The 15012-nt window shown below is 40.9% G+C and overlaps 1 protein-coding gene across 1 annotated transcript; it reads left to right on the top strand.

The window, feature by feature from the left end:
- Positions 1–13874: 13874 nt before the first annotated feature.
- LOC141374308 (cilia- and flagella-associated protein 276-like) lies at positions 13875–14457 on the top strand. The gene is given in 1 exon segment (XM_073902191.1): positions 13875–14457. A coding segment is annotated over 1 exon segment (516 nt). The 3' UTR covers positions 14391–14457.
- Positions 14458–15012: the final 555 nt, after the last annotated feature.

A 15012-nucleotide genomic window follows, 5' to 3' on the forward strand; every position in this document is an offset into this window, starting at 1 on the left:
AATGACCACAAACTGGGGGCCTAAGCACAACAGAAATGGGTTCTTTCACGGTTCTGGAGACCAGAAGTCTGAAGTCAAGGAGTCAATGGGGGCCCATACTTCTGCTGAAAGCTTCGGGGGAGGATCTTTCCTTGCCTCTTCCAGCTTCTGGAGGCTCCAGGCGTTCCCTGGCTTGTGACTACATCACCCAGTTTCTTCTTCTGTCTTCACATCACCACCTCTTCCGTGTCTCTGTGTCTTTTCCTCTTCTCAGCTAAGGATACTTGTCTTTGGATTTAGGGCCCATCCTCAATTCAAGATGATCTCATCTTAAGATCCTTCACTTAATTACATCTGCAAAGACTCTTTTTTTTTTTTTTCCAAACAAGATCACACTTGCATATTCTGGAGGTTAGGACATGGACATATCTTTTGGGAGGCCACGATTCAACCCACTACAGGTGGTATGAGCGAGGGGATATGAGCAGGACCTCGACGGTGCCTGCTGCAATCTAGGAATTTTTTTTTTTAATCCCCTTCAGCCTGCTCTGTGCCTGGCCCACCAACCCAGATCATTCACCAAAGATCCGCTATCAGTTTGTAGTGTGCTGTGTTAACTGCCAACGTTGTTGCCCCCTCCTCTACATGCTTTTCATAGTGTGAATACTTGCCTTCTATGGAACTGTGTGTTTATTGGTTATTTCTCTGACATAAACTGATCTTTAAAAAGCAGCAACCACGACGAACAGGGATGGGATGTTCCTTCCACTTACAACAAACCTTTTTGTGAGCAAAACATGGTTTTCTATTTATATAGGTATACACAGATAGTCACTGCATAAAGGCAGTGCCCTCACAGTCTTGCAATAGAAGGTAAGATTTTGGAATGAAAAAATTAGGCAGCATGTCACAAAATAATTTAACTGAAACCCCCAGAGTTTCACACTTATGATTGCAACAAGTCGGGCAGACCGTCAGGCGGCACGCAATGGGTGAAACATTAATTGGGGCCCGTGCCTTGCATATTAGAGTATGTTTCTCCAGGTCCACCACAGGCCTGCAAAATTAAAACAATTCCCCCAGCAAGCGAAATAGCTAGTAAGCAAATCCACATCACCACCGCTGCTGTTCAAGAGCAGGTGTTTGTCAGTTTTTGCCCAGTGTCGGATTTACTTTTTCCAGATCAAGGGGGTTTGTTTCCTGATTATAGATCCTGCTTATCACTTATCTGGTAAGATTTTCAGAAAGGTTCCTTCAGAGGGCAGTAGGGAAGGACCCGGAGTTAAGTAGCACTCTGGAAGGTAATAGAGATGACTAAGCTGGGAAAAGAAAAAAAAAATCACGGACAATTCTGAGAAGTGGGTTGTAGGGTAAGGGACGGAATAAGGAGAAGCATGCCCACGGAGGGAGCCACAGGCAGGGGGCGCATTGATGGATCCTCCCCAACTCTGTCCCAGCCTGGCAGCCATTCAGCAACTTCTGCAACTGGCACTTGTATAAGTCTTTCCATTCCAACACATTTGGTTAAAAGTGGAGAAACTGAAGGAAGGAGGCTCATAAGACAGGATGTACCCATTCACCCACTCAAAAGGGGGATTCCATCAATTCCAAATATAAGCACTTCACGTGCCTTCACTCATTCGCTCATGCAACAAATCTCTAGGGAGTACCTATTGACTGCCAGGCGATATACTAGATACCTATGATTCATCCTTTTGAGTCCTTTTCCTTGTCTCTCTTCCCTCTGACTTTGGTGACACTCAGTCTCCTTTGTTTACTAAAAATAGGAACCTCTGTTTCCTTTCAAAAAAAAAAAAAAGCCCCTCAGATTTAAGAAAACCATGATCGCACTGTATCCAAGATCCTTATAACTACCCTATGTGGCGGTAAGTCCAGATGCAACATTAAGTAGATTACAAAACCCCGCCACGATTTCACAATAAAAAAGGAAATGAAAATTGCAATCCAACATTTAATTGTTTTTTTAACATGTTTGTTGAAAGCAAGAGAAATGAAAGATTCAAAACAATATCTATTCTTTTAGGAAGCTGGGATTTCCACTTATCAAAAGATGATTTAAGAGCTGTGGAATACTTCACAGGTGAGAAGCTATACAGCAGAATGCCCTTAACCATGAATTTGAAGGATGAATTATAACCTCTTTTGGCTTAACCATTCTGCAATCGCCCTCCAGCCAGACACTTAAGGATGACTAAAACTTTTCAGTCTCTATCTAAAATAATAAGCTTATAGACATCAATGCCAAAACGGCAATAAAATCTAGACTTCTGGAAGGTGAGGCAGGAGTTCAAAGTCTTACAGACTCTCCATTCCCCCACAAGAAACGTCTCTTTGTCTCTGAATTATCCAGTAGTTTTTAACTTCGTGAGCATAGGAATTACTTGGGGAGCTGATTAGAAATCCGTATTCTTAGACTCCACCCATGCCAGTTTTGGGTTAGTAGTTCTGAGGTGGGAGCCAGGAAATCTGCTTTATTAACAATCAACCTCAGATAATTCTCGGGGAGGGAGTTTGCTGATCACATTCGGAGCAACAGTGACCCAGGGAAAATTCATCCTGAATTTGTTGCTTCCATTGTCTCTAACAGTGTGGTGATAGAAAAAGAGGATTTCTTGCCTTTTCAAATTTTTAGTGATGACTTAATGAACACTTATTTTATGCCAGGCACTCTATGTGATATATACATCTATCTATACTTACATCTATCAGGGTATCTAATTCTCACAATGACCCTGTGAGATAATATCCCTATTTTACCACAAGAGAATGGAGACTCACCAAAGTTAAGCGAGTTGCTCGAAATCAACCCTAGGATATCTGACACCAAAGCATTTGTTCCAAATTGTTGCACTGGCCTCCCAAAGAGTTCCATGAGCGCCTTGTATATTTCTGATACTCACCCAGTTAACCTCGTAGCAGTTGGTCAGTTACTATAATAATTCACATCGCTTTAAAAACATCACTCCCACAAACTCCTGCTGTGCCAAAATAGCTGCCATAGGTGGGCAGATGAGACAGGCAGGGAATAGCTGGTCACTGGAGACCAGTGGCCATGGTCAAGCAATCAAAGAGAACCCCAGCTGCTGTCCTAGAAAACGTACTCGTAGGCAATAAGAGTTTCATGTATTAACCACTGTAGGGATAGTTTACAATGTCAAAGAGGGAGCTTAGGACTTCTAATAATGGTGGGGGAGCTGATATTAGACTAACCCTTCTGCAGATGGCAACTATAAACTCCGAACAACATATAAAATAGCCATTTGGAGGCACTGGACAGTGACCAAAAGCAGGAATAAACTGGAGGAAGTTTGGCTCTGAAGCAGGAATCACAGTAGCTGAGAGTCACATTTATATGTCTTTTTCTCTGTCGTTTTTAAGGGTATTCCTCAGTCCTCACAAATCTGCTGGATATGGCCACAGCAGAAATCTTGAGTTTTATTGACCTGAAGATTTAGAGGACAGAATTTAGACCTGGCAGAGCAATGGGGAATTGAGGAGGGAGAAATCCCAGAAAAGAGAGAGAGCTTAGAGAGGGAAATCACAAAATATGCAAGCAAACCTTCCTCGAATCTGTGACTGACTTCTGAATTGTAACACGTGGGATGAGGCTCCAGGGAGCCTAGGGGAGAAATAGTAGCTGGAAAGCTGGAAACTGAATAGCAGTTTTAACAACTGTCCACTGGAGAGGAGAAAGAATTTGGAGTTTGGGTAGTCTCAGGTTAGAAGGGCTTAGTAAACACCTCAGACTTCCCACTGTAATTCCATCCATGTTGCATCTTTGTGATATATACCACACGCCGAGATTAAGGGCTTTATCCAAGCACAAAAGACAAAACTTAGAGCTGCCTTAATGAAGCATAAAACCAAGCCTCCAAAAAATCAATCAAAACAAAACTCAACACTCTTTAGAGGAACATAAGAGAATCCAGACTCTCTATAATGTATTATACAGTGTACAATAAAAAATTACTAGATATGTGAGGAGGAAAAAACCCAAACAGGAATATTTGGAAAAAATCAGTCAATATAATATAAACAAACCCATAGATGATCCAGATGTTGTAATTAACAGACAAGGATTTTTTTTAATTTAAATTCAATTAACCAACATATAGTACATCATTAGTTTCAGATGTAGAGTTCAATAATTCATCAGTTGTGTATAACACCCAGTGCTCACCACGTCACGTGCCCTCCTTAATGCCCATTACCCATTTATCCCGTCCCCCCACCCAACTCCCCTCCTGCAACCCTCAGTTTGTTTCTTATAGTTAAGAGTCTCTCATGGTTTTTCTCCCTCTGATGACTTCCCATTCAGTTTTCCCTCCCTTCCCCTATGATCCTCTGTGCTGTTTCTCATATTCCACATGAGTGAAACCATACAATAATTGTCCTTCTCTGATTGACTTATTTCGCTCAACATAATACCCTCCAGGTCCATCCACATCGATGTAAATTGTAAGTATTCATCCTTTCTGATGGCCGAGTGATATTCCATTGTGTATATATATACCACATCTTCTTTATCCATTCATCTGAACAGACAAGGATTTTTAAATTATTATGATAAATTTGTTAAAGAATTTACAGGAAAAAAATGAGTAAATAGTAGAGGAATAGGAGGTTTCAGGAGAGATTCTTAAACTGTGAAAAAAAAATCCAAATAACAGTTCTAGAACTCTGGCTCCTGCTCAGCGGGGAGCCTGCTTCTCCCTCTCCTGCTGCCCCTCCCCCAAGCTTGTGTGCTCTCTCTCTCTCTCTCTCTCTCCCAAATAAATAAATAAAATTTAAAAAAACAATTCTAGAACTAAAACAATACATCAGCAATAAAAATTTTACCTAATGGGTGTGATAATAGATTGGATGAGACAGAAGAAAGTATCAAAAAACTGAGGACAGGCCAAACAAATTTTGAAAAAAGAATGAAATGAATCACAGTGACATGTGGGATGGTATCAAGCAGTCTATCATAAGTGTAATTGGACTCTCAGATGGAGGCAAGAGAGATAATGGTTTGTAAAAATTATTTGAAGAAATATCGACCAAATTTTTCCACATTTAATAAAAATCAACCACCCACATATTCAGGAGGCTATGACCCCACCATGCAGTGTAAATACAAAAGAAGCAAGAACATAGGCACACCATAGTCTAAATGCTAAAAAACAAAAATAAAGAGAAAATTTTTAAAGTAGCCACAGGAGAAAAGCAAATTTATATACAAAGAAACAGGAAATAAAAATGATGTCTGTCTTCTCATTAAAAAAATAAAAAATGGAGTTGAGAAACCAATAGAAACAATGTTCCAAAATCCTGGGCCTTAAACTAAAAGGAATGAAGTTCTGGTGGTCACGTTTCTTTCTTTTCTTTCTTTTTTTTTTTTAAGATTTTATTTACTTATTTATTTATTTATTTATTTGAGAGGGAGCAAGGGAGCACACGTGAGCAGGGGGAGGAGTAGAGGGGGAGGGAGAGGGAGGAGGAAAGAAGACTCCATGCTGAGCATGGAGCGCAGGGCAGGGCTTGATCTCAGGATCCTGAGATCATCGCCTGAGCCAAAACCAACAGTCAAATGCTTAACCGACAGGGCCACCCAGGCACCCCTCTGGTGGTCATATTTCTGGTAGGCTGGCATTCAGGATGGGACAAAGCATTCTTTGTTTTGTTTTGTTTTTTTAAAGATTTTATTTATTATTGGGACAAAGCATTCTTTGGTGGGAATCTGTTACGTGACTCTTGAAATTCTTTTGGAAAGCAATAGGTAGCCATTGTACTTTCCTGAGGAGGTGATGTGATAAAATGCAATCTGGCGGGGAGAAACCTTTGCAGTTAGGTACAGGATGGACTAGAAGGGAAAGAACCGAGATGCAGGAAAATAAGAAATTAGGAAAGTGATGTGTCAATCCAGGCAAGGGGTTCTTTTTTGGTCAAAGGTCATAAGCATTGGGCAACAGTGTCATCGAACAAGGCCAAGGCCTCAGGCCGCAGACCCAAAAACCTGATTTGTGTGGACATTGCTCCTGGCCCCCAGTCTGAGATACATCCTCATACTCGTCAAGCTCATGGAACCAAAATGGTAGACCCAACAAAACGCTGCTTCATCCATTTACCATGAAAGATGCAAATGTCAAGAGTCACAGAAAAGTCACAGTGGCAGAGCAGCACATTCCCTCTTGGTATGGGAGGCCAGAGGTCTTGATGACTATGGATTGAGAGCCAGAGAATTTAGGTGAGCCTGAGAAATATTCTTCAGCTGAAGCAGCCTGAGCCTTCTCACCCAGCACAGGGAGAATGTTGCTAAGGATCCTCTACCTGCCCCTCTACTCGGTCCAGATTCCCTATCTACTGGACTATGTTCAGATGGATCCTGATGGTGTGGGACTCCCTTTCCCATAACTACCAAGAATGTTCTGTTCTTCACAAATATTAACAGAGCAGGTCTGTTTGCAATCCAGTCTTGCTGGTCCAAAAGCCATGCTGCCTCTTTAAGCAATGAATTCTCCCTTCTGATCTATTGCATAGGTCCTTTAGACTTTCACTCTCAAACAGAAATCTCATTTCAACTTTTTAAGTTTCTGATTGGCACCTCCTTATGGCCTCCAGGAATGACAACAAGGAGGATCTAGGAACAGTGGAGAAGAAGCAGCAAAAGAAGCTGTGAGCACAGCGTTGAAGGCAAAATGCAGGATCAGATCAGGGTTGATCATGAGAAATGGGGCAGTAAACAGATTTTAGGACCAAAAATTGCTTTTGCCAGCACCAAAATCCTACTGGGCACCAAAATGCCTTCCTTGCCTTCCAGAAACACTCAGAAAACATTTGTGGAATGGGAATGGAGTGGGAGCTGAAGCTCCATCAGCTCAGGTCTTACAAATCCTCTGCAAATTCCAGAAAGGACTCAAGTTGCTCACCATCCCCATGGCAGGAAGCACAGGGAGGGAAGCCCGTTGGAGTTGGAGAGTTGAAGTAAAGTCGGGATCTATGTAAATTAAAATCCCTTGGTGGCTCAGAGCTGTCTCCCAAGGGGACTTTTATCAAAGGTTAGTTATTACCTAGGTTTCACCAGGTCAGTAGCAATGATTTTGCTATTCTTTCTAAAGAGTTCTAAGAGCATGTATTTCCAGATTGCATATAGGCCTTTTATACCTCTTATCTATTTACACCCAATTCTGAAATAATTATCTCCATTTTACAGATAAGGAAATAGAGGCTCAGAGAGGTTAAGGAGCTTTCCCAAGTAACACAGTTAGTGGCCGAGCCAAGCACCCGAACCATGGCAATCTGGCTCCAGGGCTCGTGTTCCTATCCACTATGCTCTTTCTCTCTCACATTGTGCCAGGCCCAAGACCCTGTATCCATAAATATCAAGCCCACCGGAAGCAACAGAGTGAGTTCTAAGGAAATGCTAAGGCAGAGCCGGTGTCAAGTTTGGTCTGAGGCCCTGTTGCTATATGGACCAAATGGCATCTGCCTCCAGAATTGACCCCAGGACCAGTAAATGTCCTCTCACCATGTGTCCTATGCCTGGCATGGCCAGAGCTAGACGACTTGCAGGAGGAACGGAGGAACTACGTAGCTTGTCTGTCTTTGATATTACGTTAGCTTGTGGATCTGAGGTCCCTGAACCACCAAGATAAAGTTCTTCTTTTTTCTTAGCACACCTAACTTGGCAGATGCTAGCATTATAGCTGAACAGATGTTTTCCCTAGAGATTGTTTCCAATACCTTATGATGAAGAATCACCTTCAGAGAATAAACAAATGTACATATGTGTAAGCTCCAGCAAGACAAAACCATCTATTTCAGATGAGAGACAACAAATGTTCTGTGCTTGGGGAAAATAGATATTAGACAGCCCAGAAGTCACTCAAGGATTTATTTTTAAGTGTCATTCCTATTTGAGGTTTTTCACTGTCTTTCCCTGCTTCCAGCAATTGCAATTTGGAACACTAATTCTGGAATTTATTATTTATTTCTCCCAATGAAGTTTGCATCAAACTGACAAAAGGCAGTTTTATAAACTGGGTATGCTAAATGTGCTTATTTAACATATTTCTGTAGTGCTTGAATTTAAACGGGAGAGAAAGTGGGTAACCAGTATAAACAATGTTTGTTTTTCTAAACACTTGGTAAGTTTTTCGATTGGTTCATTGTTCTGCTGTCTTTTTTAATGGCCAAATTATTCCCAGAGGTACCCAGATGCTCATGCAATTCTCTCCAGTATTTACAAATGGTTATAACTGATCGAGCTGATCTGTTTCAGAAGCATATTGTGGAATTATTAACATCATTTTCTTGAATAATGACATTTCATTCTTCCCTGACAATGTCCACTCGGTTGATATTTACATGGAAAATATCTTAGTGTCCTGAGGTCTATGAATGAGGAAAAGGCAAGTGGGATGTATAAATTACAGTCAATCTTAAATTTAAATTAGTTACGTGCGGTAAGCTAAATAATGGTCCCAAAAGCTAGGTTCATATCCGAATCCCCAGAACCTATGAATGTCACCCTATATGGCAAAGACTTTGCAGCAGTTAAGTTATAGATCTTGAGATGGGGGGATTATTCCGAATTATCCTCAAGTATCCATATAAGAGGGAGCCAGGAGGAAATTTGACACCCATGGAAAATAAGAAGAAATGGAACTGCAAGGGGCAGAGAATGGAGTGAGGAGGTCACAAGCCAAGGAAGGCTGGCAGCCACCAGAAGCTGGAAGAGACAAGGAACGAATTCTTCCCCAGAGCCTCCAGAAAGCATGGTCCTGCCAACACCTTGATTTCAGACCAGTAAAACTGATTTTGAACTTCTGGCCTCCAGAAATGTGAAAGAATACATTTCTGTTGTTTTAAGCCACCAAGTTTGTGATCTTTTGTTACAGCAGCCCCAGGAAACAAATACACTATGTTTCTACATGTTACATATAAGCCAATTATTTGAACCTTAGTGCATTTACTGACAAATACAATATTACATGCCCTAGTTATCACCATGTTAGACCAAAAATGTCTTTTTTTTTTTAAATCACACATACAGAATTATACTATACAGTGGGGATTTGAAGGTTGTTTTTTTCCCCCTTTTCTTTTGCAAGAGAAAAGTCAAAAAAATAGCTGGATGCTAGAAGGGAATATGGGACTTAACTCAAGCAGTAAGAGCTCTCAGCCAAAAGAAAGGGCACATCGGTATTAGTCATGGTAAATCATCATCACCATCATCATCATCATCATCATCTCTTTCATAGTATTATGTCTTAAGCACTCTTCTAAGTACTTTACAGATATCTATTCCTTTAAGTCTTACAAGATGCCTATGAGGTAAATCCTAGTATTATTCCCATTCTACAGATGAAGAAACTGACCTAACAAGTGGTTAAATAATTCACACAGCTGACAAATGTTTGCACATATATTTTATCCAATGCCCAACAAATGGCTGTTGAAGTACCACTGCCCAGGGCCATGGATGGAGTGGGGGTGTAGGCTATACAGTTTAATTGAGAAAATCTTCTTATAAGGTCAAAGGAAAATTGAGTTTATTGACTATAGGGAAGCCTATGGTAAGCCACATTATCTGAGCATTCCTCTTGTCAAACTGCTATTCAATCAACAAGTGTTTGGTTGTCTACTATGGGCAGACTGTGAGGTGAACTTCAAGACATTGTATGCTGATCCAAGCTGATGACCATAATTGTCTAACTCTCTCTCTCTGAGTGAGCACCATAATAGTCAATGACTAGCTGCAAAGCATAGGTTTTAAATAGTCTGGCTATCATTAAGAACAAGAATTGTGCATCCCCCCCAAATCCTCATGGAAACTTTGACAATGTCCTCTGAGTCTTTCAAGCTTTCATTTATTGGTTCTTAAAATCAATTTTATAAAAACACGTAACTAATAAAAACTGAAGGCTAGTATGTATACAAACCTAGCATGGACGGAGCTTATAACCTTAAAAGCATCAGTTACTTTGGGATTTATGAATTAATGGTATTCTTTTTTTCTTGAATTCATATTAAAAAAATCAAACTTTTAAGTAAACCAACAACAACAACAACAACAAAATTCACGCAGACAACAGAAATCAGATCAGATTCCAAGACCTCCAGAAGAGTTTTTTTTATTTTGTATTATGGAAAATGTCCAGTAAACAGACTAGTATAATAAATCTCATCTGGCTATTCTTGTTTTATTGTATACTTCTCTCTATTCCCCACTCAATTATTATTTATATACGGTTCTTTTTTTTAGATTTTATTTATTTATTTGACAGAGCAAGAAAGAGGACAAGCAGAGGGAGCAGCAGGCAGAGGGAGAGGGAGAAACAGACTCTCCGCTGAGTGCAGAGCCCAACGGCGTGGGGCTCCATCCCGGGACCCTGGGATCATGACCTGAGCCGAAGGCAGCCCCTTAACCAACTGAGCCACCCAGGCATCCCTATACAGTTCTTTATAAGGATAAAATCTGTGTTCATTGGGAAGCAAAAAATCTTAACTGTAATTTTGACAAATATATATGCCTAGGTAAGCCACATTCCCTATTTAGATATGGAACATGCTCACCATCTCAGGAAGTTCCCCTATGTCCATTCCCAGTCACTTTACACCCCAACCCAAAGACAATGATTATTCTGCTTTTTTTCACACCACAGATTAGTCTGGCCGATTCTAGAACTTCATAAATGGAATCACGCAATACATGCTGTTATTACTTCTTTGTGTCTGGGATCTTTCACTCACAAACATTATGGTCCGCATAATGTCCATTATGATCCATATACCAGTAGTTCATTTCTTTGTTTCTTTTTTTTTTTTTTTAGCCGGCTAGTATTTCATTGTATAAATATACCACAGTTTATTTCTCTACTCTGTTAAAGTTGGACATTTGAGTAGTTTCAAGTTTTGGGGGTAGTAAGTCTGCTATGAACATTTTCACAAACTTTTTGTGTGTGAACATGTGTTTTAATTTCTCTTGGGTAGATTACCTAAGAGTGGAATTTCTGGGTCAAAGGGTAAGTAGCAGACTATTTTATCATTTATAAATTAACTTTCTGGGCTCCCCCAAGTGACTCGCAAACATTTCTTTTGACAAAATCAAAACATCCTTTAAAATTCTCTTTTAGGACAGAGACAGTCCTTCAGGAATATACCCTTGCAGTATTAGGTAGCAACATGACATATAAAGATACTACTACCTGCTAAGAATTTTTTTTTTGGCAAAATACGGAGGTGACCCTAATACTTACTGAGAATTGCATTTTTGAGAAATAAGCCTTATATAAGATTTTTCATACCACTCCACAGCAGCCCCAATTTCCAATACACCTTCCATCTTTCTTGCTTTGAGTCTTTGAGTCTACTTTTCATAAGAATGGGCAACTACCATGGTAAGATTTGAAAGGTTCGGGGGTCAGCACAGAAGGATAAGAAAAAAATGGTTTTAGGGATTTAAATCTAGGAAAAAAAAAGATCTCCCATGTCACTCAATTTGGCTCACCAGGAGTTATGTTGGAATGATAGTAACAAAGGGTAAATGTTTGTTGGGCCTTGTCCTCTGGCCAAATGTCTCCCTTGGGAACTTGTTCTGGAAGGTGATGGAGGAGATGTTGAAGGAAGGAAGTTGTCTATAGTAGTAGAGAATTTAATGATTCCAGCTTATGAGTCCTCACCATTTCTGGATCCCAATACATCTTTTTTTTAAGACTTTATTTATTTATTTTAGAGAGAGAGAGCAAGAGGAAGAGCAGAGAGAGAGGGACAAGCAGGCTCCACACTGAGCACAGAGCTCAACTAGGGCCTCCATCCCACAACCCTGCGATCATGACCTGAACCGAAATCAAGAGTCAGACACTTAATGGACTGAGCTTCCCAGGCACCCCTGGATCCCAGTACATCTTAAAATCAATTTACACTAAGGCCTTTCCAGTTTACTTTCCACTACTAGCCTTCCATCCCCAAAACTGACTTTCAAGCACAGTACACACTCAGTCATCTATAAGAGGTTACCATTTTCCTGCTTAGCAAAAAATCTTTGGGATATAAGAAAGGCTACCACACACCATTGCCCATAAATCCAGGGAGGATGTGTGAGTGGGTGCCTCGGGGAATTGTGTGGTATACAATCTGCACAGCTGTCTAAGGTGTACAAAATGATATGTATGTGGGAACAAACAAGTACAGAGTCCCATTAAATTAAACTAGATCGATAGATCTTAACTTATTAATCCTGGTCTTCCTTTATTTTGTAAGTGATTTCACAAGTAGGTCAGCCAATGCTGTTCTAGCCCCAATTCTTAGGCTACATTTAGACTTTGGTTTACCAGTCTTTCTTCCTCATCTTTCCCTTATAGTCTCAGCCCAAACTGGAAAATTTCTCTTCTAGCTCCTTGTCTGTCTAGGACTCAGATCCATTCCTTCAATTTGGGTTCTCTTAGCCAAATAACTCAGCTGGGCAATCTTTCCCAAATCTTCAATTCTGTGAATTTCCATAAACTTTTTTTTTCCTGCTTATTTTTCTCTGCTCATTGTCTATGAAGCTTTTCCTGGTGGAAAATGTTTATAAGAAATCAGATCCAACTGTCACAAGTAGCCATTTTGACTAATTTTTCCCATTCTATTACCCTGTGGTTTAAACATGCAATGTTGCACTAATGAGCTTGGCCCCTAATGCAGTAGTAAAATATTCCTTATTAGCACAAAATATGACACACAGGGTGAAAAAAACATGGGTAATAAGGAATGAACTGGGTTGTGGACAAAGTAAAATCTAGGCCTCGATTTTCACGCCTACAAATCAGATGAGAAACAGTAGGTTCATAACTTGACTATTTCATCAGAATCTCCTGAGGATATTCCATAAGTCTAGATTCTCAGTCCACTCCCAGATTTATTATGTCTAGGGGTAAGGCCTGAGAATCTTCATGTTTAAAAAACAGCCCCCACACACACTGTTGGTGGGAATGCAAGCTGGTGCAGCCACTCTGGAAAACAGTATGGAGGTTACTCAGAAAGTGAAAAATAGAACTACCTTACGACCCAGCAATTGCACTACTAGGTATTTACCCAAAGGATACAAAAATGCAGATTCTAAGGGCACATGCACCCTGATGTTTATAGCAACATTATCAACAATAGCCAGACTATGGAAAGAGCCCAAGTGTCGTCTATCAATTGATGAATGGATAAAGAAGATGTGGTACACACACACACACACACACACACACACACGCACGCACACACAGGAACATTACTCAGCCATCAAAAAGAATGAAATCTTGCCATTTGCAATGACATGGATGGAGGTAGAGTGTATTATGCTAAGCAAAGTAAGTCAGAGAAAGACAATACCATATGATTTCACTCATGTGTGGAATTTAGGAAAGAAAACAGATGAACATATGGGAAAGGGGGAAAAAAGAGGGAAGCAAACCATAAGAGACTCTTAATGATAGAGAACAAACTGAGGGGTTGATGGAGGGAGGTGGGTGGGGGATGGGTTAAATGGGTGATGGGCATTAAGGAGGGCATTTGTTGTGATGAGCACGGGGTGTCACATGTAACTGATGAATCAGTGAATTCTACTCCTGAAACCAATATTGAACTATATGTTAACTAATTAGAATTTAAATAAAAATTTGGAAAAAAAAAACACTCCCCCAATGAAACATTTTTCTTTTCATACTATAAATATCATGTGCTTGTAAAAGCAAAGCAGGTCAGTTTGGGTCTAGTAAAAATGGAGTAAATACATTCTATACTATCTCCCCAACAGATTATAACTAAGAACACTGCACAAAATGCTATAAAAGGATAAGAGCAGCTTTGTGGCTGCGCGGGCTTCCCATCCCTCACACCAGCGGCTCACTCCGCATTTTACCATGCCTTTCACCTGAGACCCCTTCCAGCACCCTACATTGGATAACGATGATACCTTCCTGGGAAAACTCCGGGCTTCCAAGAAACTGCCATATAAGAACCCAGCTTACCTTGCTCAGCAACAGGAACCCTGGAGTTGGCTCAGCTCAACTCCCACGATCACCTCCCTGAGGCGGGATGTTTATTTTTTTGATCCTGAGATACCAAAGGATGACCTGGATTTCTGCTTAGCAGCCTTGTACAACCACCACACAGGGACATTCAAGAACAAAAGTGAGATACTCTTACACCAGGAGACCACCCAGGATACCCATGGAATCATCAAGACCCAATTCCCTGGAGAACTTTTACCCCCTCCTCTGCCACCTTCCATCACTTCCCTAGCTAACATCAGACACTGGATCAACCCTAAGAAGGAGTCTATCCACAGCATTCAGGGATCCACAGTGTCCCCTCACACTGCAGCCACCAATGGAGGCTACTCCCAAAAGAATGATGGTGGCTTCTTCTCTACCTAATGTTGACAGGTCCCTGGACTAAGTTAATCATAGTGGAACATCCTGCTGCCCACCTCTATTAAATAGAATTGTGCTGGAAAAAAAAAAGAATAAGAGCAGGTGGATAGATATAGAATTCAATACTCAAAGGACAACCCAGCAATGAATTGCCTGTGTTTTTTGCCCCCTGTCTTTTACATCCTGGCTTAAGCTCTGTGGCAGCCCCAAACCAAAACAACTAACAGGCACAGATAAAGTCAGATCCAATCGCTTTCTTTGGCTAGAGAAGCAGGAGTGGGGGACAAACCTCTCTTGACTCAACAACATGAGCAACAAAATAAGAGTCCCCTGCTCCTAGCAAGATGGAGATTGTCCCAAGCTGTTTTGAGTGCCAGCAAAGAAAAGGCAGCCCCTTCCTCCACTGGTATAACAGAGGCTGCTCCTGTGGAGTGGAAGACTCTTTTTTATATTTTCCCTGCACTACACTGAACAAAAGTGGTGGTAATGGGAGCAGCAGTGGCAGCCCCACAGGCTCTCTTCTTTCACTGCTTTGCCCTAAGTTAGGCCCGGTCACGAGGAGTGCATGAAAATGTAGAGACATTAAAGCTCTGGCTTTCTAGCCAAACTACTGGAAGAAGAAGAA

The sequence above is a fragment of the Callorhinus ursinus genome, unplaced genomic scaffold (assembly GCF_003265705.2).
Source record: "Callorhinus ursinus isolate GAN/ISIS: 27379988/994484 unplaced genomic scaffold, GSC_fseal_2.0 scaffold16, whole genome shotgun sequence".
NCBI lineage: Eukaryota > Metazoa > Chordata > Mammalia > Carnivora > Otariidae > Callorhinus > Callorhinus ursinus.